General features: G+C 42.9%; 1 protein-coding gene and 1 long non-coding RNA gene across 2 annotated transcripts in view; one reads left to right on the forward strand and one right to left on the reverse strand.

Annotated features, from left to right (window-relative positions):
• KIZ (kizuna centrosomal protein) overlaps positions 1–25919 on the reverse strand; it is a 72330-nt gene extending 46411 nt beyond the window's left edge. Inside the window, exons 1-4 of the mRNA XM_033154404.1 lie at positions 25816–25919; positions 7772–7834; positions 4483–4645; positions 3190–3279 (exon numbers count right to left, since the gene is read on the reverse strand). Of these exons, the coding sequence (XP_033010295.1) occupies positions 3190–3279; positions 4483–4645; positions 7772–7834; positions 25816–25919 (420 nt within the window). The remainder of the gene's footprint in view (positions 1–3189; positions 3280–4482; positions 4646–7771; positions 7835–25815) is intronic.
• Positions 25920–26129: 210 nt separating this feature from the next.
• Positions 26130–27482, forward strand: LOC117049356. The gene is made up of 3 exons (XR_004426969.1): positions 26130–26179; positions 26480–26580; positions 27464–27482. It is a non-coding gene; the product is annotated as an uncharacterized LOC117049356 (long non-coding RNA).
• The last annotated feature ends 403 nt before the right edge of the window (positions 27483–27885 follow it).

A 27885-nucleotide genomic window follows, 5' to 3' on the forward strand; every position in this document is an offset into this window, starting at 1 on the left:
ACGCATGAAAGACATGTACGAAATATATTGAATGTTTGTGTTTCACACTAATGAACCGCAGGGGATATGTTGGATGTTAATTCAAGGTTCATTACTGTTCCACAGGAATATCTCTTTAAGAGAATGAAGGAAGTAAATTGACCTAGTTTTCCAGCTGTGGGACAGTGCAGCAGGTGATGCTGAGTTTGTCTTGATTTGGGCGTGCCAGTAATCGGGTACGGTATATAAGGAGGTCTGCGTACCTCTCTCAGTGCCCTGGGTGGTGGGTCACCGTATGGGTCATGTTTCTGTAATGTAATGTAAGCTATGTTAGCTGATGTAATTTCTGTTATTTTTGCTTTTCATTAAACCACTCCTAGTTTTGCTCTACAGTCTCCTCAACCTTCTTGTTGTGCAGCTGCTCTGCTCAGCTTAATATGCCAACAAGAAGAAGAAGAAGAAGAGTTTGGATTTGATATCCCGCTTTTCACTACCCGAAGGAGTCTCAAAGCGGCTAACATTCTCCTTTCCCTTCCTCCCCCACAACAAACACTCTGTGAGGTGAGAGGGGCTGAGAGACTTCAGAGAAGTGTGACTAGTCATTAGCCCAAGGTCACCCAGCAGCTGCATGTGGAGGAGTGCAGACACGAACCCGGTTCCCCAGATTACGAGTCTACCGCTCCTAACCACTACACCACACTGGCTCACCAGCACATGCTCCATGTGAACTGTCAGTTGTTCTCTGGGTTGCTCTGGCTATTTTGAGATTGTTTGTGGAATTAATAGAGGAAATGCTAATGTTTTTTACTTTCCCACATCTTTTAAAAAGTTACATTATTTGCAAGAATTTTCCAGTTAACTTGCAACCTCTTGCACCCCTAGAAAAATTGCTCCTGGGAATCAGCGATTCTCCAGAATAGGGAATGCAGCTTGGAAGTGGAATCACCAACTCTCTATCTGCAGTCCAATGCATGTGTGGAGGCTCCTTCCACTTGCACACGGGCCTGTTTGGATCTCAGCCACTTCTATATATAATCATCACTGTTGTTCCTTGTCATTTTTGTGCTGCTGGAATTTGTTAAATGGATTTGATACTCTTAACTCATTAATCTGAGTGTATGTTGGGCCTTCTTAGGAGTTATGTTTGTTTTCTGTTTTCATTACTATTTAGTAGCTGCCTTTAGTCCCTTTGGAGAAATAGGTGGGACAGAATTTTTAAAAATAAAATAAATGAACTCCTTACAACTGCAGTACTATAGTGCCCCATATTATAAACTGTTGTTATAGTTGTCTGTTTATTTTTTAATTTACTTCCAGAAGGTAAGTAAAGAAATAAAGAGGTACCCATTGCAATAATTTATGAAATGGGGTACTAAAGTACCATGGTATTATAAAGGTTCTAATAGTTCTGATATACAGATATTTATGTAAGTAGGGCTGCAATGAAATGTAGGTTTATTTAAGATCAAAAACTTCAAGGACAAATATTTTTAAAACAACACAGGAAAATCAGTATTTCAGAACTCTATCACTATCGCTTCCTAAATATCTGAACATTGTAGAAGGCATACTTATATAGGTCAAGGCTGGTGAGGCTCATTGCTCCATGTATATTTTAAGAAGGGCCTAAATTCAAGGTTTTTCCACCTTTTTAATCTACTGTGAAGGAAAAACATCTATAAACTCAGATTAACGTCTGCTAACGCAATGAAGAAAGAAAAATGAAAACCTTCCTGATACTATTAAACACACACACACACACAAAAACACAAAATAGTGTTGCCTCTGTTTCTTTCCTGATAAGAGTCTTAAATACCAAACAGTTAAATGCATAATAACATTTACTGGCAGCAAGACAGCCTGCTTAGCTGATACATAAAGCAGGTAAAAGGAGAAAAAGTTAATTTCTTGGCTGAATGATTCCATCGGTAGCTATAGGGCAAACTAGAAAGTCTTTTAGCAAAGTAGCAGTTGATTCTTCTATCAATCTGCAGCACACATACTCTTCCAAGGAATGCATTAAATATGAAAATCATATCCTGTTATCATCTGTTTCCAGCTTTCAGCCCAGTAAGCTTTCCTTAATGAATGCTGTAGCCTAAGGGACAAGCATGCTGTTGGCTTTTCTGAATAATGGAGTGATGCTACCCATTTTGGCTTATTACAATATCGACTAGCTGAGGGGGTTTCACACATAGTCACAAGTGACTACTCTTGCCAGCATGCTCCAAGTTATTACAAGATGTTTTTAGACATTTCATCTAAAAGAGCTTTCCTGCTTTTAGGGAAGAAAAACAGCTCTGGTCTTGAACTGTATCATTTATATGGAGATAGGAGGAGGGATTAGAAGGCTGCACTACTGCAGATATATAGCAAAATATATTTGAGTATTTCTCGTCAGGCTTTGTCTGTGATTGTTGTTGTTGTTTTTCTTCTTTTTTGGCGTCTTTTGGAAGGGGAAAGTCAAAATGTACAAAATTATAAATGCTAATTTTGGGGGGCTTAAATTTAAATATTTGGCATACATGGTGTGTGTGTGTGTGTGTCATAGTATTTTTAAATTTCACATTGAACATTTGTTTCTTTTCCAGCACTATGGCACGATTTAAACTGCATGGTGAAAGTAATTACACAAGAGATTTGCAAAATATGTATTTTTACCTGAATAAAATAAAAGCCTCTAAAAGCTCCCCAATTAATAAAGACTACAGATATGATCCAGCCAGAGCTACTTCGCAGTCCCATTGATTTCAGTGGGAGAGACAAACATGCCTTTTTAACTCCATCATTGAAATGAATTTAGAGCACAACCCAGCTACGCTGATGGCTCGTGGGGGCAGTATTTGGTCGGTGCATAGTTGCCTCTCTGCCAACATTTGTGGAAAGGAGTGCCACCAGCTGAGTGGATCTGCCGCAACAGAGGCCTCAGCATCACCCAGTTGGTAGCTAGCAAAATAGCTTTGAAACAGGATAGGGTACTGGTGGCTTTGGACTTGCTGGAGTCAAAGCACAGAAAATGCATTCAGCAAAAAAATAAAATAAAATGGCTCCCCTTGCCTTCTGCTCTGGCTGCCCAAGGAGGCAGTGCTTGGGATGCAGTGATGGGTCCATTGCTCTGCTCCATCCCACTTGTCCCCAGTCCCAGTTTGGATTGCTTTGCCCCAAGTGTTTAGTTCTGGTTAAATATACCTTTAAAATATTTTTACTTACCTGGTGTTTCATAACATCACTCTTACTGCTTTTTGAAATATTTTTTCTGTCAGGAATCTGCTCTCCCTTAAATCTTCCTTCATACTCTGTCTAATACAGGTATATAAAAAGGAATCATAAATTAATATTAAATAGTCTGCATATTGATTCAGGCTGTGATCCAGCCAAACTTAAGTATGCTCTACTGATTTCATTGAGGAAAGGTAAAACATATAGTTTTCCACTGCATTCAGATTGTAATAAATATACTGTAGGCAGTGAAGCAAATATTAAACATACATATTAAGCATTCTGAACAGCTTTCTCAAAACATTGTTTATTTACCCTAGCAAGCAGTTTACCTGATTAAAGTTTTAATGTAGCTGAAACATTTTATCTATTTACTGTTTTATTTGTCTGATGATAAACGATACCAATATGAAATCTGAACTGGATGAAAGGTATGTTTTAAAATTTAAAACCTTTACATATGACACTTCATCCAATTCAAAATACAAATGAACTGACAATGCATTTGAATACATTGCAATATTACTGTATGATCTTATAATTCCTTTTGTAACATTTGTCGTAGAGCTCTTTATACTATCTTTGTAGTCTACCATGGATACACAACTCAAATGTCACGAGAGTTCTGTGTTCCAGATGGCATATATGGAAAAAGCTAGTGTTGTACAGATTGTATGGCAAAAGAAAATAATGGTAACCCTGACACTGAAATAAATCCCAACAAAAAGTGAGTGCTGGTGGAGCAGAAACCAAAATGGAAAGGTAATCTGGTTAACTCCAAAACAGCACAGTTCAATCTGTCAAACAAGCTTCTCATACAACATCAACAAAGAAAAATAAAGAACACAACAGGGTCAGCATCCACTGAAGCTATTCCGGAATGAATGCTTCAATAGCCAGTAAAAATAAATATCACATACTACTCAAGAAAAAGCAACATCATAAGAAATTGTAATAAAATGCTGGGAGGCGTTTCTTTTGGATCCAGTTACGTGGGTCAAGGAACCAAAACACCATATATTTAGCAAATAGGAACATGAGCATAGAGCCTCAGTAGTATAGAAGGAGTATTCAAGGTATTCTGTGCCCTCAACCCTCCCTGATTTCTAAAGCTACAAGGTCACTTTGGTTCACCGCTTTACTTATACAGCAGGTCTGCATTTTTCACACAGCAAGCAATTTATTCTAAAAAAGGTTTTAGGGCTGATTTATATCAAAGTGTGGGTACACTCAATCTGTTTTCATCAAAATCATTTACAGTTATTAAAGTACAGCATATAATACCTTCAGCCTCTGAAGGCACTCTGATCTTGAAGCAAACTTCTGAATTTGAGCTTCAATGCAATCAAATTCCTTCAACAAGTCTTGGTTTCGGAGCAAAGACTTTTTCTGACGTTCACATATTTCTTCTAGGTATTTTTTTAGCTTCCTGTATTTCATTTTAGTTCTACACAAGGAGTGGGAAACAAAAAGAGAAACAGTTCCATGCCGTGTATATGAGCTTATTCTTCGGAGAGAAATATTTACCTAGGATTCTCACAGGAACCCTGCCAAAAGCCATCATTCATAGAAAAATCCACGAGGGAAGAATTCCAATACAATGTTTACATTTTGCTCCTTTTCATTTTAAACACTCATATCAATTTCCTCAACAAAATGTCCAAAGCTACAATTATGAAATTAAAGTTCCTATTTTAAAAGTAAGGGACCGATCCACTTCAAGTGGAGTGCCCAGAGGATTTATAAAGGGCTCAGTACAACCCTTTCCATTCCATTCCATTCCCCTTTCCCTTCCACGTGCTCATGTGCATGGGAAGTGCAAGCTGCTATGACAGAGACTGAGAGATCCATGGATGCCTTCCAAAGCCCCATGTAGTCCTCCATCTCTGTGCCGTTCAAATTCTGCTGCTCCAGGAAACAAGTACAGTGGTACCTTGGTTTACAAATTTAATCCATTCTGGAGGTCTGTTCTTAAACCAAGGTGTGCTTTCCCATAGAAAGTAATGGAAAATGGATTAATCTGTTCCAGACGATGAAAAGCAACCCCTAAAACAGCAATTTCACATGAATTTTACTATCTAACGAGGCCATTGATTCATAAAATGAAAGCAATAGACAAGGCTGCAATCTACTACCCAGTATAAAAACCTTTACTGCAGCCTGTCCATGCCATCCTGTGCCCTGTGAGGGAATGCCGTGGCAGTCACTTATGGGGCCGAGCCGTTTGGCGTTGCTCTGGAGCCCAGAGCGGCGGCCACGCGGGCAACACCCAGTACCAGTGGAGGGGGTGGTTGCTGCAGTGGCACGGCCTCCGATGCTGCAGTGATGGTGGCAGCAGAGGGACCCAGTGCTGGGGAAGGATCCCACGGCAGATAATCACCCTCGCCATCGCGCGTCCCTCTCCAAGTCCTGACTGGGGTCTCTCCAAAGCACGCTTTGGCGCACGGCAACTGGCGTCTCGTATCTCTCTCTATGTCTTCCCTGGCACTGGGTCCCTCTGCCACCACCATCGCTGCAGCATCAACGTCCCCTTTCTCTGCTTCTGGGTGACGCAGCCATGGCCGGCACTGAGTGACAGAAGGCCATGCCAACAAAACAGAAGTGCACCCCCGAACAGAGTATGTTCGTATTCAAAATAAAAATAAAAAATACACAACCCGGAACATTCATTTCCGGGTTTGAAGTGTTCGTAATCCAAAAAGTTCATGACCTAGGCTGTTCGTAACCCGAGGTACCACTGTATAGTGGTACCTCTGGTTAAGTACTTAATTCGTTCTGGAGGTCTGTTCTTAACCTGAAACTGTTCTTAACCTGAAGCACCACTTTAGCTAATGGGACCGCCCGCTGCCGCTGCGCCGCCAGAGCACGATTTCTGTTCTTATCCTGAAGCAAAGTTCTTAACCTGAAGTGTTTTTTCTGGGTTAGCAGTCTGTAACCTGAAGCGTATGTAACCTGAGGTACCACTGTACCTTGCATGGTGCACAAAGGGAGCACACCCACAAATGAACTACACTGAGATCCTAACATTTGTTAATGGTGTTTCAAATCACTATTTAACACAAATCAATTAAAGTGAAGATCCACCCTCACTGGGGCGCATACAAAACTATTTCTCCCAAGACCACTTTATCCCTGGGGTAATCTGTCAGCGGCAGCATACCCAAAAAGTGGGTGGGGCAGAGCCACCTCTCTCCCTCCGGTTTGCATGACACTGTAAGCCAAACAACAGTGTGGGCTCCCAGAGAGCAGCTTGCAGCTGCTTTGCTCCTCGATCCTTTCTGCTTCTGCACTGCCAAGGTCTGAAACCAGGCTTGTGGTTAAATTGTCTTGGCTACAGCTTGTAGTTAGTGTATATACACACACATATACGTTCAGGGCATTTTTTCAGTCGAAACTCAGCCAAACCCAGTTCCGACACCTGCGTTCATGGTGAGTTCCGGCATCTCATTTTCTAGAAAAACAGCACTGTATATATTGAACCCAGATATCACAGCAAATCAATTTGCCCTTTCCCCAAAACTTGCCCTTTCCAGATCCTCTGGCTTCAATTAATTTATTCCTTTTTGTGTGTATTTTATTCCTCCTTCAGTAATTCACATAATCACTGCAACAACAATTCTATCAATCCCTTCTCTCTCTCTCTCTCTCTCTCTCTCTCTCTCTCTCTCTCTCTCTCTCTCTGTATTCATTCCATGGAGGGAAGTGAGGGAACTGAGCAGCTGGTTGTCATTTCTTCCTCATCCTTCCACCATGAAAGGAAGATGGGCAGGCCGTGGAGTATGGCCGAGGGACCAGGCTGGGTTTTCTTCTGCTGCCTCTAGTGGAGTGAGGTTCCTTTGGCACTTCCAGCATTAGAGCAGATCAAGCTGAGGCAAAAAGGAAGACAGAACAGGGAAATGCCAGCCAGAGGGCCCCAATGCAAAAAGCAAGATGATGCAGCACCAACCCTTTGCTGACAGATGCCAATCAGCATTGTTATGTGAATATTAATTTTAACCAATTATGAAGGTTTTCAAATATAAAATTATAATAAATTAAAATTTCCAAAAATTGTAATAACAAGAATTAGTTGTAAATCAACCAAATTTTACTTGTATAAAGCACTTCACATATAAAGCACTTTCTGAAGTCATCAGAAAATGAGGGGGGGGGGGAATACAAGCTCTAAAAGCAATAAAACCATTTCTACAGACGTACAATTAATATTCCATAAATGACGTGAGTCACACTTCAGGAAAAGCTTGCTTAAACAAAAACATCTTAAGTACCCACCCAAGCATCATAAAGCTAGGTGCATGCCTAATTTCAGTTGGTAACTGATTACAGAGGGCTAGAGCTACAACACTAAAACCCTGGTTTCTGGTACAAACTAAATGCACATCTGGTGCATGTGGTACTCTCAGCAGAGCCCCACCTGAAGAGTGCAGTTGCCAGGCAGAGATATATGGGGAAAGGCAGGTAACCTCCCTCAGCAGAGGCATGATATGGTATCAATACTATGTAGTCACAGATCCATTAAAATAAATTATTAATAAAAAATAAAACAATGCAGAATCTGTTTAAGCAGACTTACGTGCGGGTATCACATATGGTGTATTCAAGCATTTTTCTTTCCAACTCCAACCTCTTTGTTTCACTAAAAGTACAGAGTGAAGTTATTGTACAAATGGTACACTACAAATCACTTTGCAGTAAAGAAAAGGAAGACATTTTACAGGTTTCAGAAAAGCTAGACACTCAAGGAACATTATTTTTTCACTGTGAATTGCAAGTCATCAAGAATCATTATCATTATTAATCAAACTGCTTTGATCCTAATCTATCTGAGGTGGCAGCTATCCCCGGAACAACTTGCCTCTTCTGGTGGTAGATACAGGACGACTAACTCTTGGAAAGCACTCCTTGAAATGATATAGGAAATCAGTCATTTGTAACATTTGGCCACATGGTAGGAGAAATAACATCATCTACTGCTTACAAAGATGCAGAAACAGACATATGGTTAAAGTAATCCCTACTATACGGCTAAGACAACTGGCTTTCCACGCATGTACCACACATAGAATTCTAACAGAGCCTCTATCCGATTCTCCTCCTCTTACAAAATATCTTTAATACACTGAGAGTAGATACTGGCTGTGGCTCACTAACAATGTGGCATAGTGGCAAAAGTGCTTGACTAGACCTGGGAGACCAAGGTTCAAATCCCCACCTAGCCACAAAGGCTCACTTTGGGCCAGTCACCATCTCTCAGCCTAGCTTCCCTGACAAGGTTATTGTGAGGATGAAATTAACCTCCTTGGAGGAACAGTAGGATATAAATAAATGTTAACAACAACAACAACAACAACAACAACAACAACAACTGTACACGGTGGTAAATCTGGTTTCATTCTGGTTTCATTCAGAAAAGTAGAATGTAAATATAGAATCATAGAGTTGGAAGAGACCACAAGGGCCCACCAGTCCAACGCCCTGCCAAGCAGGAAACACCATCAAAGCATTCCTGACAGATGGCTGTCAAGCCTCTGCTTAAAGACCTCCAAAGAAGGAGACTCCACCACACTCCTTGGCAGCAAATGCCACTGTCAAACAGCTCTTACTGTCAGGAAGTTCTTCCTAATGTTTAGGTGGTCTTTCTTGTAGTTTGAATCCATTGCTCTGTGTCCGCTTCTCTGGAGCAGCAGAAAACAACCTTTCTCCCTCCTCTATATGACATCCTTTTATAAGACAGAACCCTGTGGCACCCCATTAGTCACTTCTCTCCAGGATGAAGAGGAGCCATTAATGAGCACCCTTTGGGTTCGGTCAGTCAGCCAGTTACAAATCCACTGAATAGTAGCATTGTCTAGCCCGCATTTTACCAGCTTCTTTACAAGAATATCATGGGGCACCTTGTCAAAGGCCTTGCTGAAATCAAGATAGGCTACATCCACAGCGTTCCCTTCATCTACCAGGCTTGTAATTCTGTCAAAAAATGAGATCAGGTTGGTCTGACATGACTTCTTTTTCAGAAACCCATGCTGACTTTTAGTGATCACAGCATTCCTTTCTAAGTGCTCACAGACCGTTTGCTTAATGATCTGCTCTAGAATCTTTCCTGGTATTGATGTCAAGCTGACTGGGCGGTAATTGTTTGGGTCCTCTTTTTCCCCCTTTTTGAAAACAGGGACAACATTTGCCCTCCTCCAGTCTGCTGGGACTTCGCCTGTTCTCCAGGAGTTCTCAAAGATTAATGCCAGTGGTTCTGAAATCACCTCGGCCAGTTCTTTTAATACTCTTGGATGTAGTTCATCTGGCCCTGGAGACTTGAATACATCTAAATTAGACAAGTATTCTTGTACTACCTCCTTACTTATTCTGGGCTGTGTTTCCCCTGCTGAATCATCTGCTCCATATTCTTCAGGTCGGGCATTGTTTAATTTTTTGGAGAAGACTGAATATATATGACAATGAGTACATTAGAAATGCTAAGAAATAAATTAAAAACATGTTGAGGGTGTCTCTGTCACGGCTAAAAATTGACCGCTGTTTCTTTAATGCTAAAAGAACTAAGTTAGCATGAGTCAGTGGCCTACAATGACTCATGCAACCTTTCACCTAATTGTACCTGTATATACAGTGGTCAATGTTGGTGTGGTTGTGGGTTGGTTGGTTGGTTGGTTAGAGAAAGCTGGTAGTGTTGATGTGTGTACAGTTGGTCGGTTGTTTGGCAGATAAAGACTTTTAAGAATAAAAGCAGAAAATACGAAATCTTCTCTTTTATGCTGACAAGGGTCCGAGGACCAGGCTGAGGAGACAAAGGAAGTCAGGACCTTTGCTTTTTTCAAACACTGACAGTCTCCCTATCTGCTGTCATGGTCAATAGCAGTAAATATACACTTATCAAAAAAACAACAACACCTCAACACTTATCTTAGGACAAATACTTTTAAACAAGTATTTCACTGTTCTTAGATGTGAAGATTGGCACTAGTAGATTCCTGACAACCTTGCAGAACACTGCTTTCTATAAGCCTGTAAAATCTACCTCCCTTGAAGGTTTCTGTGAAGCAATTGGTTTACAGTAATTGCTTCTTTGATCTTTTATATGGATATACAGTGGTAACTCAGGTTAAGTACTTAATTCGTTCCAGAGGTCCGTTCTTAACCTGAAACTGTTCTTAATCTGAAACACCACTTTAGCAATGGGGCCTCCCGCTGCTGCTGCGCCGCCAGAGCACGATTTCTGTTCTTATCCTGAAGCAAAGTTCTTAACTTGAAGCGTTATTTCTCGGTTAGCAGTTTGTAACCTGAAGCATATGTAACCTGAAGCGTACGTAACCCGAGGTACCACTGTATTTTCTTCCATATATGCAACCAGTGGTGCTGTCAGCATATTTAAAGGTGACCCTTCCCCAAACATCTCAAAGAAATCATAATCTATTAGAGCAACTCTGCCCATAAATTATATCCAATATGTAGGAACAGCATCACTCCAAAAAACAACAACCCTGCATTGGCATACGACAACGTTATGTTAGTGGAAAAATACTAAACCCATCTAGTAATTCCCTTGCCCCAATGAGAAGCCACTGGTAAAATAACTTTTGTATCAAGACAGCCAGCAAAAGAGGAAAACTGGGGAGAGTTTGGAGCATCATTAGGGATAAACAGGTGATTGCTAGAATCCTAGTTCAATCAGGGATCCTGCTGTCCCCTCCCAACACAGGTGCAATGTTATACCTGCAAAAGAGATGACATAAGTTTAAGTATTCTCATTAGAGTAAATGGAAGAGTCCTGAATTACCTCCCACCTTTCCTCTTTGCCACCATATCTACAAAAGGTAGGATTTCAACTAACCCTGCAGCCAATCACAGCACACCACAAGGTTATAAAACCACCCATGGAACATAAATGCAATATGAAGGCACACAACATAGAGCTACAAATCTCTGCTCCCATATCTGGTGTGCTATGAGCACATAGTGAGAGCTCTGATAATGGGAACTTCAGTGATGTGGCTTTTTGCACGCTCAACAGCTAGGGAGAACAAAAAGAAAGGATGGGAAGATTAATTTAAAAAAAAACTCTACCACCCAGTTTCATATCTCCCATTCTTAGGTATCTGGGATCATGCAGTCATGTTGCCATGGCAGCTGGGATGCAATCCCATCTTCTCTCATGAGAAGCCAAGAAACTCTCATGAGACTGTACTGGTTGCAGCATTATATATGGCAAGTGTGGGCAGGATGCTAAGGAGGCAGCTTAGGTCTTTGCTCCAATGCTGGGAGATAAGAATGAGCAGGAGGAAGAAATGACATGTTAACATTCTCTTCTCCATTTCTGAGGCCAAGGGAAGAAAACTCCCAGATGATAGTCACTATCTAACTCATTTATCTATATGTAAAAGGGTATGTTAAACACGACAACTCCATAACTTTATAACCATTCCTCAGGAATGATTATATAATGTACATGAACATATTTAAAACAAAATAAAATAAAAAATTCCTTCCAGTAGCACCTTAGAGACCAAGAACAAACTTAGTTGGTCTCTAAGGTGCTACTGGAAGGAATTTTTTATTTTATTTTGTTTTGACTATGGCAGACCAACATGGCTACCTACCTGTAACATGAACATATTTAGAGAGACAGTATTTATAAATTCTTAAACAAATCCAAACCAAAAGTCAACTTATTCCTCACTGACTGCGCAGGTCAAACAAAAACCAAAGCTAAAATTCTTATTTAGTCTCAGACTGCAAGTGAAAGCACAAACGAAACTAAAATGGTGATCAGTTTTGATTTCACTTACAGCAAACACAAGGACTCTGGAATAGTGTCTCATTTCTTTTCTGATCAGGGAAGGTGGAAGTGTTTATATATCATCTTATTATATACTAGCTGGCCCGGCCACATGTTGCGGTGGCTTTTTTGTGAAATGGATATATTGTGAAATACATACATACATATATATTATATATGTAAACTGTCCATGCCCACAGCTTCTCCTGTTGAATTTCCGCCTGCCTCCTCTCCGTCTTTTCCCCGTTTCTTCCTCCCTCCACACAGCTTCTCCCGTTGAATTTCCGCCTGCCTCCTGTGTCTTTCCCTCCGTTTCTGACTGCCTCCACACAGCTTCTCCCGTTGAATTTCCACCTGCCTCCTCTCCGTCTTTCCCCCCGTTTCTGCCTGCTACCTTCCCCTCCCCCGCACTTTCCCTGGTCACCCCAAAACTGTTTCTTACTGCTGTATAATTGCAGGTGGAGCTCACGTTCTGAAAGCGGCTGTCGATTGCTGTGGCCTGGGAAGGCGCGCACGCACACGCAGACGGCTTCTTCGGGGGTTGGTCCCTCCATTTTTGCCCCATGTTACCATAGCAACCTGGCCTCACAGCGCCGCCTGGCCTCAAAGCCCGGCTCTTCTCCTGTCTCTTGAGGTTTGGTTGTGTAGTAGCAGCTCTATCCTCCACCCCCACCCTGCTGCCTGCTTGTTATGCGTTGTCGGGCCCCTGGAGGCGGCGGCTGAAAGTTAGGCCGCAAATGGCGGACAGCCGTTTGAGGCAGCGGCTGTAAGTTGTCGCCTCGGGAGTTGGGTGGCACCTTTCTATTGGTTGCTGGTTGTGATGTCAGTGCTGTTGCTGGTGACATCTAATAGGCACGCCAATTTTTTGCATTTATTCTTAAGGTGTGGTTTTTTTGAACTTTAATTATCCTACGTTATTCCCTGATGGTCATGGAATGCTGTGTCCTAATTTGATGCTGTTTGGTCCAGCAGTTACAGAGCAAGTTGGTAACACCCGCGCACGCAATGGGAACATATATATATAAAATTTAGGGTGCAATTCTAACCCCTTATCTGATGGGATAAACAAGTTAGGATGTGGCAGGTCTCCAGCTCAGATGGGCTACGCAGATGCAAGTCCCCAACCCTGGCTCAGCTGGGGTTGAGCTGGCTGAGCCGAGACCAGGGAACATCAACATAAGCTCTGAAAAGTGGGGATTCTGCAGGAGTGGCAAGGGCGGGAGTGGGCAGAGTAGAATTATGCTACATCCTAATCATGAGGAACAGTTGCTTCTTCTTCTGTAACAGAGCCATTTGGCTTTGCTTGTAGAGGCAATGTATCCATGGAATCAAGGGAGGTGTGTGAATGTTACTTGAGTTCCTGCTTTGAGATAAGAAGCATTGACAATTTTAAGTTACAGGTAGAGGTAGCCGTGTTGGTCTGCCATAGTCAAAACAAAATAAAAAATTCTGAAGAAGTGTGCATGCACACGAAAGCTCATACCAAGAACCAACTTAGTTGGTCTCTAAGGTGCTACTGGAAGGATTTTTTTATTTTTTATTTTGTTTTGACAATTTTAAGTTGGCACAGATTTGGGTTTCCCATGCTTAGGATTGTTCTCTTAGTTACTATCCAAGTCACAATCATGCCTCATTGGTGGGCGGTGGGGTGGGGAAAGAAACCATTAACTAGTGCTTGACTGCATTATAACGAAGCCACTGAATGCAGGAAGAAAGCTGGTAGGTGTAAATACTAGGGCTGGGCGATACCTCGTTTTCAACATCGTGAAATACCAGCAGCTAAATACCGCAGATATGCTGATATATCATGATGCTTGGAATGTATCTCAGCTGCTTCTGCTGGAGAAAGTTTATTGTTGACATCAATAATAATAATAATTGGAGAACCCCTTTTCTACTTTTTGTGTGGAAGGGGAAAATGAATGAATTTGAGACATTTTGGCCTGAAAATTGGGAAAATATCGCTTAGCAGGAGGAAACTGAGTGTCATCCTGGAGTAAAAACTGAATAATCTTTTTATATATAACTGACAGACGGAGAATCCTAGGTCCTTTTTATTTCTCTTTCTTTTCCTCTTTCATTCTTTTTATCTTCCCTATTCTCCTTCCTTATTCCTTTCTTTCCTTTTTTATTGGCGGGTGTCCTCTAATCTGGGGTCACACACGTGAAGATGATGGCTGGCTGAAGTACCTTGCATGAAAGGCACAGAAAGGAAGAGCTCCCAGGGTGGGAGACTCAGAGAAGAAAAGGAAGCTCCTAGGAGAGAGCTGGCGGGGTCTATCTCCTCCTGTGTGAGACAAGGGTTAAGATCTACCTTTGAGAGGGGACTTTTCATTTTCTTTTCTCTTTCTTTCTTTCCACTTAGTTTGTTTCCTATATTATATTATGAAAATGCTTAAATATTTTTTGTATGAGTAAATATTACAGACAGAATGTAGAAATATTTAGGATGGCATGTCAAAAGTTTCCTGGGACACAAAATAAACATTTAGTATTAAAAAAACAACAACAGCAAAATAAACATGCTAAATCAGATGAACCTCCAGGCTTCAGAAAATGTTCCAAGGCAAACTGAAAGTTTTTCATCGCGAATTAGCCTAATTTGTACAGGAACTTTTTCCAGAAAACTCACATCCGTACATTCTGGGCCAACTGTAGCTTCTGAAGATACTTGAAAAAGTAGCTCCATATATAGAACTCTTTGTTCACTAAGATAAGGCTGGCACCATCTGTAATGGGTTTTAGGCACCAGCAAGACTTCTCTTGAAGCTGGCCCATATATTACTCCTCTAGATTTATGCAAACATAAATGTAGTATATTTTCTGTATTCATTTGTTTTATTTTGTATTAGTTTCATATTTTCTACACCAGATATATTTATACAGTTATGCAGCATAAAAAAGTGAATGAGTAAAGAAATAAAGCATATTACTGTAATCCAATCTTGTAACTAAAGCCACGTGTTACCATAGCCAGGTCTGATTTCCTCAGGAATTAGCCCAGTGGTGTTTCAATCTAAACTGGACAAAGCCACCCCATCATTCAGATGTAAAGCTCCTAAACTACATTTTTTCAAGGGAATGAAATTCCATCCAAAACAGGCTGGATCTCAATTCCAGAGTTCCCCTCCCACCTGAGGAGGAACTTATCTCTCACATGTGGATTCAGCTTCCCAGCCTACTATCACCTCCAGACACTGGTTGAGAACCCCAAAAGTTTCCTAAGTATTAGAGCCGCATGTCATATTGATCACAGCATACCTCAAACCTTGACTGACCTCTCCATGTTTGTGTTTATGTTTATGTTAAGTAACATGGGGAGAGACTCAATCCAAGCGACGCCATACACCAGCAAGTTTACTCTCCTTCTATTTCAGTAGCTTATTCTCTTCTTATTCCACGCCAAATAATCAATTTAGCATTAGGATGCATAAATTGGAAGCAGTGCGAAGATGAAGATAACAAGGCATTTTAACTGGTGTCTTAACAGATACTGGTAATCAACAAATGAAGAGGGTTGTGTGGGTGGCTGGGCTGAAAGGGGCAGGGCAAGATGAAACATACGGTACCCTGTGGCATGAATGGATTAAACAGTTATATAAGCTTATTTATCATATTGGTCAAGGTGCCAGTGAGACTGACTAGCAGTATTTCAGATACATGGCCATGAGTGTACTGCTACATCCATACCATACCAATCACCCTTAAAGCACATAGTTCCCTTCCGCAGAATCATGGGAACTGTAAGTTGTTAAGAATGCTGGGAATTGTAGCTCAGGATTTGGGGGGCAGGGGCGGAGCTATGTGCTTTAAATGTATGGTGTCAATATGACCTACCGTATTTTTTGCTCCATAAGACGCACTTTTTCTCTCCGAAAAGGCAAGGGAAAAAGTTGGAGCGTCTTATGGAGCGAAGGCTCCCTGCCGAGTAAGCTGTGAGAGGCAGCGGGCGGCGGTGGGCAGCGGAGGAGATGCTGCTGGATCCTCCCCACCACCTCCGTTCCCAAAAACAAGGGAACAGAGGTTGTGGGGTGGATCCAGCATCAGCTGCTACTCTTCTCGCTGCCGATTCCCATCCTCCACGTTCGGCGGGGGGTGGGGGATGGCAGCGGAGAAGCTGTTGGATCCTCCCCACCACCTCCGTTCACAAAAACAGGCTTGAAAAACAGTGTTCACAGGCAGCAAACCGGCTCCCCCCCCTTGCGTTCAGCTAGCCAGAGCCATCCCTGCTCTCTGTAACGCAAGTGGGGGGGGGGAGCCGGTTTGAAGCAGCATCAATCTGGCTCTCCGCCACTTTGCCTAAACTCCTTTTAAACTTCAAAGTTTCCTGATCGTCGCAATCAGAGAAAAGGCTGGGACCCTGGGGGCAAAACAAAGCTGAGGAAATCTTGCTTTAAAAAAATGACGGGTACTGTAATTTACCCCGGCAAAAGGACAATGGAGCAAATACCTTTATCTGGGTGAGGTGAAGGGAATAAAGCGGATGAATAGGGTGTCGAAAGGGAGAGGTATTCCTGATTGTCCTGTTTACAAACAAAAATGTGGTTGTCGTCTGACAGGATTTTGGGTGGGTGGGGGAACTGAACATTTGCATGTACTGGTACATTTGCCATTCTCTTGACTTCTCTAGTTTTATCTGTTCACTAATAAAATCCCTTTTCCTGTATCAGATGGATCTGTGTGTTTTTACCTACTCTGGGATACAGAAGTTAAAAAAAGTGGAATGAAGGGATACATTTCAGAGATACAGTGTCCAAGAATAAAGACAAAAATGCACCCAAGTGTAACAAGTTTTCCTTAAGGTTCAGAGTTTTATTTTCAGATCGATACATTTGTATCCCCTTTCAGGGAAGATTTGACAGCTAACAGCTTTACCCTCCCCTTCATGGATCACTGCCTTGTCGTGGTGAAGGGGCTTGAATTACTCAGGGAAGCTATGGACAGGTCAAGATGGACAGGTCATAGTGGAGAGTTTGGACCAAACGTGATCCACCTGGAGTAGGAACTGGCAAGCCACTCCAGTATCCCTGCCAAGAAAACTCCATGGACAAAGACAACAGGCATATAAAAGATATGACGCTGGAAGATGAGCCCCTCAGGTCGGAAGGCGTCCAACATGCTACTGGGGAAGAGCGGAGGACAAGTACAAGTAGATCCAGAGCTGATGAAGCGGCTGGGCCAAAGCCGAAAGGACGCTCAGCTGCTGATATGCCTGGAAGCAAAAGGAAAGTCCAATGCTGTAAAGAAAAGTATTGCATAGGAACCTGGAATGTAAGAACCATGAACCTTGGAAAGCTGGATGTGGTAAAAAATGAGATGGCAAGAATAAACATTGACATCCTAGGCATCAGTGAACTAAAATGGACAGGAATGGGCGAATTCAGTTCGGATGACTATCATATCTACTACTGTGGGCAGGAATCCCGTAAAAGAAATGGAGTGGCCCTCATAGTCAACAAAAGAGTGGCGAAAGCTGTACTGGGATGCAATTTCAAAAATGACAGAATGATCTCGATACGAATCCAAGGCAGACCTTTTAACATCACAGTAATCCAAGTTTATGCACCAACTACCAGTGCTGAAGAAACTGAAATTGATCAATTCTATGAAGACTTACAACACCTTATAGAAATGACACCAAAGAAGGATGTTCTTCTCATTATAGGGGATTGGAATGCTAAAGTAGGGAGTCAAGAGATAAAAGGAACAACTGGCAAGTTTGGCCTTGGAGTTCAAAATGAAGCAGGGCAAAGGCTAATAGAGTTCTGTCAAGAGAACAAGCTGGTCATCACAAACACTCTTTTCCAACAACACAAGAGACGACTCTACACATGGACATCACCAGATGGGCAACATCGAAATCAGATTGATTATATTCTCTGCAGCCAAAGATGGAGAAGCTCTATACACTCAGCAAAAACAAGACCTGGAGCTGACTGTGGCTCAGATCATCAGCTTCTTATAGCAAAATTCCAGCTTAAACTGAAGAAAGTAGGAAAAACCACTGGGCCAGTAAGATACAATCTAAATCAAATTCCTTATGAATACACAGTTGAAGTGAAGAACAGGTTTAAGGATTTAGATTTGGTGGATAGAGTGCCTGAAGAACTGTGGATGGAGGCTCGTAACATTATACAGGAGACAGCAACGAAAACCATCCCAATGAAAAAGAAATGCAAGAAAGCAAAGTGGCTGTCCAATGAGGCCTTACAAAGAGCGGGGGAGAGAAGGCAAGCAAAATGCGAGGGAGATCGTGAAAGATACAGAAAATTGAATGCAGATTTCCAAAGAATAGCAAGAAGAGACAAGAGGGCCTATCTAAACGAGCAATGCAAAGAAATAGAGGAAAATAACAGAATGGGAAAAACCAGAGATTTGTTCAAGAAAATTGGAGATATGAAAGGAACATTTCGTACAAAGATTACCACAATTAAGGACAAAAGTGGAAAGGACCTAACAGAAGCAGAAGACATCAAGAAGAGGTGGCAAGAATACACAGAGGAATTATACCAGAAAGATATGGAGGTCTCATACACCCCAGGTAATGTGGTTGCTGACCTTGAGCCAGCCATCCTGGAGAGTGAAGTCAAATGGGCCTTAGAAAGCCTCGCTAACAACAAGGCCAGTGGAAGTGATGATATTCCAGCTGAACTATTTAAAATTTTAAAAGATGATGCTGTTAAGGTGCTACACTCAATATGTCATGCAGTTTAGGAAAACTCAGCAGTAGCCAGAGGATTGGAGAAGATCAGTCTACATCCCAATCCCAAAGAAGGGCAGTGCCAAAGAATGCTCCAACTACCGCACAATTGCACTCATTTCACACGCTAGCAAAGTTATGCTTAAAATTCTACAAGGCAGGCTTAAGCAGTATGTGGACCGAGAACTCCCAGAAGTGCAAGCTGGATTCCGAAGGGGCAGAGGAACCAGAGACCAAATTGCAAACATGCGCTGGATTATGGAGAAAGCTAGAGAGTTCCAGAAGAACATCTACTTCTGCTTCATTGACTACGCAAAAGCATTTGACTGTGTCGACCACAGCAAACTATGGCAAGTTCTTAAAGAAATGGGAGTGCCGGATCACCTCATTTGCCTCCTGAGAAATCTCTATGTGGGACAAGAAGCTACAGTTAGAACTGGATATGGAACAACTGATTGGTTCAAAATTGGGAAAGGAGTACGACAAGGCTGTATATTGTCTCCCTGCTTATTTAACTTATATGCAGAATTCATCATGCGAAAGGCTGGACTGGATGAATCCCAAACCGGAATTAAGATTGCCGGAAAAAATATCAACAACCTCAGATATGCTGATGATACTACCTTGATGGCAGAAAGTGAGGAGGAATTAAAGAACCTTTTAATGAGGGTGAAAGAGGAGAGCGCAAAATATGGTCTGAAGCTCAACATCAAAAAAACTAAGATCATGGCCACTGGTCCCATCACCTCCTGGCAAATAGAAGGGGAAGAAATGGAGGCAGTGAGAGATTTCACTTTCTTGGGTTCCATGATCACTGCAGATGGTGACAGCAGTCACGAAATTAGAAGATGCCTGCTTCTTGGGAGAAAAGCAATGACAAACCTAGACAGCATCTTAAAAAGCAAAGACATCACCTTGCCGACAAAGGTCCGTATAGTTAAAGCTATGGTTTTCCCAGTAGTAATGTACGGAAGTGAGAGCTGGACCATAAAGAAGGCTGATCGCCGAAGAATTGATGCTTTTGAATTATGGTGCTGGAGGAGACTCTTGAGAGTCCCATGGACTGCAAGAAGATCAAACCTATCCATTCTCAAAGAAATCAGCCCTGAGTGCTCACTAGAAGGACAGATCCTGAAGTTGAGGCTCCAGTACTTTGGCCACCTCATGAGAAGAGAAGACTCCCTAGAAAAGACCCTGATGTTGGGAAAGATGGAGGGCACAAGGAGAAGGGGACGACAGAGGATGAGATGGTTGGACAGTGTTCTCAAAGCTACTAACATGAGTTTGGCCAAACTGCGGGAGGCGGTGAAGGATAGGCGTGCCTGGCGTGCTCTGGTCCCGAAGAGTCGGACACGACTAAACGAGAGTCGGACACGACTAAACGACTGAACAACAACAAAGCTTTACCCTATTGTTCTTAAGTGGGAGTGTTATCAGCGTTAACAGTTCTTAATGAGGTGTTCTATTGGCGGTATAATGAGCCTTGCAGAGGGTTCCATTTGGCTGAGGTGGCTCTGCAAGGCTAAAAGGAAGTGAATAAGGAAAAAAGTGGGGGCTGTAGCTTTAATAGGCACAGTGATATTTTCTCCCCTCCTGCTGCCTCTCTGTAAAGCAAGCAGAGAGAGCTTCTGGGCTCCTGTACCAGTACTTCTTGCTCCGGAGTTCCAGCATCACAGCGTCACCAACAGGCACTTCCTTCCTTCCTTCCCTCCCTCCCTCCCTCTTCCAACTTTAATAAAATATTGGGGGGTGATATACCAGTTGTTTATTAAATACGGTCGTTTAGTACAACATTTTATTCAGAATATTTTTTTCCCTGTTTTCCTCCTCTAAAAACTAAGTGCGTCTTGTGGTCCGGAGCGTCCAATGGAGCGCAAAATACGTAAGTCGTACTGCCACTGAGCACAAACAGGAAAAAGAGTCACTGTCCCTAACAGCAACTAATAAACAAAAAAAGGCAAGGCTATATTATAAGTTACCCATATAACCATATTTAAAACATTAATAACTTATTTCAAAATCACCAAACCAATAAAAGCAAGTTGTACAAAGACTCTCTGTTCAGGAGCTAAAATTTCAAAGCCAATACTGTAGTTTTCTAAGCCTACTGCTGTTAAACTCACAGCAAAGCCCCCAACACTGGCATCACTATAAACTAAATTCCAAATTGCCAAAAGCATTTTTGACCTTATGGCATTCTCCAGTGGCCTGGATGCAAATTATAGCAATCTGACTCCTTCAGCATTCTCAGAGGGTTCAGGTTTGCAGTCATTCACATTGGCACTTAGATAAGCAGCTTTATAAAGGGTAAATGTGAAACTTTATACTGTAGATCTTTTTATCCTTGAACTCTCTAGATACACATGGATCTGGCAGCCCCTATTCAGGTAATCTTAATTTGTGTCTGTAGCAGGACAGAGGGTCCACATGTTGAACAGGAAGGTCTGGGACTGAGAGGGGTGGGGGCGGGCTGGGGGCTGGGTAAGCAAGTTGGGCTGAACGCAACTGCTATGCTCCCCACAATCAGGAACCCTACAATTGCCTCTCTGCCCTTGCACAAATTTAAGTATACATGAACAGGACTACAATTTATGTGATTAAGTGTACATTCCTGAAATCTCCGTCTTTCACATTTATACCACCTTTGTATGCTTTCTTGCTAACTGTAAGATGATCTATTAGTAAATATTACTGTCAATTGGTAATAAGTTTAAGAAATTATTCATTTTAAAACTTTACCTTTCAAATAGAGAGTCTATGGACAACTTCTTTGCTATTTAGAAGTATCATTTGATTTAAATAAATGTATCTATGTATGCATGTATATTGTATCATAATGTTGTAGTCCAGGTGTATTTTTCACATCTGCTGCTGGGCATGTATAAGCTCTCAATGACATTCCACAAACATTAGCCCTGACTGGCACAGCAGGACTGTAGGATCAGTCTGTCAATCACAAAGTGAAGAATACAGAGACCCATAATTTTTAACCTGATTGTTGATCTCTCCTGCTTCAAGAGTGGAATTTCCATCTCCCAGTAATAGGCAAGAAATTACATTATTACATTGCTCAATGAAAGCATTTTAATTTTCCTTATGAGTAACCTACCTGCTTTATCTCCCCATTCATGGTGCCTGTTTGACCCTGTTAAGAATAAATTCAGTCACAGTTGATATGCATTTGCTATATTCCCATTTGCTGCAATGACAGAATGAAGTGAATCTCTTCTGACTCCCCCCATTATTTTCTAATTAATTTTTAAACATACTGTACTCTTATATGAAATAAGTTTCATATGCAGTAATGTATGTGCTCAAGTGCTCATCCTCTGTGCACTTAACTGCTAGTCACCTTGAGGTAGACCTAGCTAAGTTTGGACACATGCCCATAGAATCTGTGTGAATGGGTCAATCTGAGCTTAGCCCCAAAGACAGGGAAGGATGTGGGTGGTTCTAGTCTCACTAATGTCTTCCTGGGAAAGGAAGGGGCATGGAAGTAGGAGCAATGCAGCCACTTAAGTAAGACTTGAACATGCCCAGGATGGATGGTATAAATATATAGTTGGATGATATAAAATAGTAGTACAAGATTACCCAGGTACACTGAGGGGATTATCCTGGTGAGTATGGTAGATACCATATTCTGGATCCTGGATGTTGCTGATGGAAATTCGGAAAAGGTTTACCGGGAGATTTACAGCACCAGAAGAAACCTTTTGCCTACTCAGAAGAAAGCTCCAGGTAAACTGGCAACCAAGTCTAGATGCAAGTTTAAAACCATCCCTTCAACAGAATTTTCTTGCACTGTTTTTACTGCTAGACAGTGGCAGTGACTTCAATACAAGAGCATTATTTAAGAATAGGATATTAAGAACCTCAATATTCCATAACTGTATCCATCCACTTAGCTATTAATATTCAACATTCTTTGAAATGAATCTCAGATGAGCTATGTCAACAAACATGCATCATCAAAATGGTTATGTAAAAATTGTATTACTATATTTTTAAACACGTGTGCCAATATCATGCCAGTTCAATAATTACACTTCAGCCAGCTACACTGAAGGGACCCAGGTGGCGCTGTGGGTTAAACCACAGAGCCTAGGGCTTGCTGATCAGAAGGTCGGCGGTTCGAATCCCTGCCACGGGGTGAGCTCCTGTTGCTTGGTCCCAGCTCCTGCCCACCTAGCAGTTCGAAAGCACGTCAAAGTGCAAGTAGATAAATAGGTACCGCTCCGGCGGGAAGGTAAACGGCGTTTCCGTGCACTGCTCTGGTTCGCCAGAAGCGGCTTTGTCATGCTGGCCACATGACCCGGAAGCTGTCTGCGGACAAACGCCGGCTCCCTCGGCCTATAGAGCGAGATGAGCGCCGCAACCCCAGAGTCGGACACGACTGGACCTGATGGTCAGGGGTCCCTTTACCTTTACCTTTACAGCTACACTATCGTAGTGAGGGGGTTAGACCGCCCCGGCGGCATTGGGGGGGGGCACTGGATGACCTGGACTAGAAGCTCCCTCACGCAGCACCAACCAGCCAACCTCCAGTCTTTTCATCAGAGGAGAGTTGCTACTCGCCCTCCGACAGAGCGACTGAAGCTACTCGGGTAGTGGCGACAGCAGCAGTGCACTCCTTTCTTGCCCAGCCTGCCTCACTCTGCCATCTGCATCACAGCACCCACTCACCTTGCTGCAGGAAGTAATGGTCCTTGGCTTGAAAAGCTCCATTCTGGGATAAGAAAGCAAGCATGCCGCCAGGTTTACAGGGCACAGCAAAAGTAACTGCCTTGCTTTCCATGCCATGGCCACAAACGTTGAGCGAGCCCTTCAGGTGGCGGCTAAATTCCAAGAAGAGTGATGGAAGCACATGCACACCCGGTGCAACACATCTGCCACCTCAGGCAGTGCCTGCCTCCTTCAGCTGTTGCCACCCCTGTCAGGGCTCCACAAAAGCTGGGCAGGTTCCGGAAAGCAAGAGGGAGAGGGAGAGCACCACTGGGTATGTGACTCCTGCCACCAGGCCCTTCTTTGAAGTTGTTTTATACTGGAGATAAGCTGCAACCTGAGAGGCTGTGGCAAAAGAGTCAGCCAACCAGGCTCATCCAGAAAAAATAAACAAAAGGAAGGTGGCAGGGATAGACGTGCCGAGGGGGTGGGGGGGGGGAAGAAACACTAGCAATATGCTGTAGAATGCTATCCATTATATTTTATCTGCCCAATTAGAATGAATTTCAGGAACCAAAATGTTTTATAGAAAAATACAACTTTCGAGCTGTCTGACTCCAAAATGGCAACTAGGTACTGTATTCCATTTTTGCGACTATAACCCTGGTTTAAGGAGCCATTTGGTGCCTAGCTCATATACCTGAGTTTCTAACACTGGTAGGAAAGTTTTTTCACATGGTGGTGCATTCAAAAATATGACTCTCACATCTGGAGTCTGAAGTGCTTCAGTCCAGAATTCTATCACTTTATTCCATCTCATTCAGCATAATGTATAGAATGGTTCCAAGACCTAGCCACCATAACACAGGTAAGCACACGCACACACACCCCAGAATGAGATGGCAGAATCCTTAAGTGTAAGACTTAACCTGGTGAGCTTCTGCTTTTGAGCACTCCAGAATACGCACAAAAATCCCTACACATTTTTTAAAAAAACAACAACTCCCCTGCGCACCAGACTGTAAGACAGCCATATATATATGTTCAAGTTTTCTGCTTCCAGGGAGGTTTGGTTTGGGCAGCAGGAGCAGGATATTAAAATGCATATGCACACACCCGGGGTCACTATCATTAGGCCAACCAGGCTGCTGCCTACAGCAGAGACCTCAGAGGGCCACAGTTTCATACAATTAGCTTTTGCTATATCTTATACATTCCTGATAATATTTTACTTTTATTTTATATTTTGAACGCAGTTTCTTAAAGCTCAAGCTTATGAAAACTTACAATGTTGTGGGCTTGGCAACTATGTCAATTACACATGCCCAAGCATTAGCACTTGACCTGAAGGAAAACTTGTAAAGAGAAAATGAGATGCTGATGTGTTAGGAAATGAAACTTCTGAGAGACTTAAACTTTAAAATTGCAATTTGCAAGCTTATTCAAAATGATTTGTGGATGCGAAGCATTTTATTTTGTATTTGAGAAAGGCGATAAAATACAGTTGCATTACTTAGTTTTGCCATTTAAAAGAAACCGAGCTGTTTAAAGTTTTGTGGCTTTTTGTTTTTCCTACAAAGCATCTGTTTTTGAAAACTGAAGCTAGCAATTTTATTTTGGGGTGTGTGTGTGCATGCAAGTAGTTATCTTCGTCTATGGCACAAAATAGCCTGGCACCAGCGCTTTTGTAGCCTCTGTACACTCTGTCCTGCTGCACATGTGGGCCAAGCAAGCTTGTACCTCTTGTGGCAGCTGCCACAGACTGTTGTCCCGGTTACACTGCACAGGAAAGCATATATTTGAATATTTGATATTTAAATAAAGCATTGGCATAGCCAGAGGGGCAGCTGCCCACCCTCATCAATAAATAAAAATACTTGACTAAATGTAGAAATTGTAGAACGATTTAGACATACTGTATTTTTCTGAGCACTTGCGGTGAAAAGAAAGTAATTTAAAACAACTGTTGCTGAGACATTTCATTCCGAATCTGCTAGACACAGAGGATGATGACAGGTGGGCGTCCTGCTCCCCACTAAAATAAAGCCTGGCTATGCCCATGAAATAAAGTATTTAAATAAAAAGGTAACGAGCGATTCTATAGAGAGCTCCGCGCAAACTCCGCACCTTCGGCCTGAACATCCCCGACAGAAGCCGGCCAGTCAGCTCCTTGGAGCAGCTCCGCTGAGCCCTGCGATCCCCTCGCGTCGCCCACCCGCACTTTCCGCGGAATGCTTTCATTGGACCTCACCTGCCCTAGCGCTTAGCAACGGGGAAGGCAGGCTCCGCCCCGTCCTCCCACCCCACCCCGCGCGCCAGAAGGGTACCAGGAGTTTTGGACTGTACCAACAGGGGACAACGGGAGGGGGGGGGAGGAAGACGAGGAAAGAAAGCCGTTAGAGCAGGACCTACAGTTTTCCCACGAGGGAGGGGAGGGAGGGTTGGGCAGCACGGGCGACCTCACCTGTCCCAGAGATTCTCCCGAAGGCGGCGGACCTGCCCGCCGTAACCGTTGTCGCCGCAAGCGGCCGCGGGAGGGCTTGGTGCCCCACGGACGCTGCCGGCCATCAGACAAGCGCGGCAAACGGGGCCTGTCAGCCGCGTTTGTTTTTTGGGGCGTCTCCTACGATACGAGGCCGCGCTCCCGAGGTGCACCGCGGCTAACCCCGCCTCCTCCCCACAGCCAGCCAGTCGCCGGCCAGGCGGAGAAGGGAGACCCCGCCCCCTTCTCTTTCGGATTGCGGGGGGGTGGGGGGGGGAAGGTACGTTCCGGCTCGTCTTTGCTCGGAAGGAGGCCCTGCAGGGTTCCCCGCGGGGCGCCAGCCCAGGTGAGTGTGCCTGGAGTTGAGGCCATGGGCGCAGCCAGGAATTTTTTTGGGGGGGGGAGAGGGCACAACCGAACTAATTGCGAGGCGATTGGTCAGTTAGTTAAGTATTTGTATTTACTTTATGGGGGGCAGCTGCCCCCCTTGGCTGCGCCCATGGTTGAGGCCTGCTTCTATGCGCAGTTACTCAGAAGTAAGCCCTGCCGAGTCCAGTTGGGCTTCCTCCGTAGTAAGTGCAGAGCAGAGCTCCTGCGTAAGTTTACTACCGGATAAAATCAACTGGATTTCTTACTGTTTTTTAAGTGCTTCAACTGGATTGCTTAACCTTGGATTTGCAAGCGTGCTGCCGGATCACGTGCCTTGTTTCCCGCGAGTAAGTCGCATCGAAAGGGGTTTGGTCCCAGGTAAGTGTGTGTCAAGGGACCTTCCTTCCTCTTTGGTGTGAAGAGTTTGTGCCATGGAATCTTTGCTTGGTGTATTTCAGAGCTGTTGTGTTGTGGAGGTTGCAGGGTTAGCCCACAATGCCTCCAAAATAAGATCGTGTCTGGAGAGGAACCAAATGGAGGTCAAACTCAGTGTCCAAACACGTTGGACTAGATGCCCCTCGGGGTCCCTTCCAACTCTGCAGTTCTAATTCTGTGATGTGGCTGGGCTTGAACTAATTTATTATCACTGCAAAACTTCATTGCGTAGCAGAATTCTACTGTCAGTACACTTCTGCGGTTTGTTCTTTTTTATTACTGTGTTTTTAGGGTTTTGTCCAATGTTAGTTCCACTCAAAGTAGGCCAACTGGAATTAATAGACATGACTAAATTTGGTTCACTAATTTTGGTGGGTCTATTCTGAGAAAACACTTGGGTATAACTCTTACAATGAAATGGCTTGTTGAACAATGTCCTCAATCCATCTATCTCTCAAAACTATAGACCCTTCTTGTGTGAAATTGCATTCCACTTCACCAAATCCTGTTGCACAATACGAGGCAACAACTACTGCAGAGAACTATCTACATAAAGGCTGAGAAAATGCACATGGGATCATATACAAAGGAGCAGTAATCAAAAAACCACAATGTACAAGAGTACTTAGTCATATTGACAATCCTTTGGATTCCTCCTTGGTCAGCTGTTAAGTGAAGATAACCTAGGCAGATAGGAGCAGTGGCCAACTACTGCCTGTTTGCTCTACTATACCTTGATAATGTTGTTCTCTGAATTGTGGTATAATTGAGATCTAAAAATAAATTGGGATCTGTATGATTAATATTTGTGTTGGTTTTCTTTTAGTTGTGGGATAAGAATGGAGTGAAACAAGTAGAACAAAATATGTTTAAGAGAACTTTATTTTGGGATGAGGGAAGTAACAGCATCATGAGAATGTTAGTAAGTATAATGCATTTAATATTTTTAGTGGATCCTTTTATTTACTTAATCCACATTCAGAATCAATGCTTAGATTATGTGCCCTGTGGACACAGAGATGGGTTTACCATAAAGCCACAGGACAGGAAGAAAGCTGGGAAACCAGCAAGATAATGAAGTGAATTCCCCACATTTTCCACATGTCTACTTTAGCCTAATAGATTCAGCACCAAGTTTAGTCCAGTAGGAAAGGAGAAAAAATCTCTGCTTCTGCATGGGAAAATCATAACTGTCTACTGGAGGTCCTTCTGCTTTTCCTTTGGAAAGGGGCATTTGTAATCCCTCTG

Source organism: Lacerta agilis, chromosome 7 (genome assembly GCF_009819535.1).
Source record: "Lacerta agilis isolate rLacAgi1 chromosome 7, rLacAgi1.pri, whole genome shotgun sequence".
Classification (NCBI taxonomy): Eukaryota; Metazoa; Chordata; class Lepidosauria; order Squamata; family Lacertidae; genus Lacerta; species Lacerta agilis.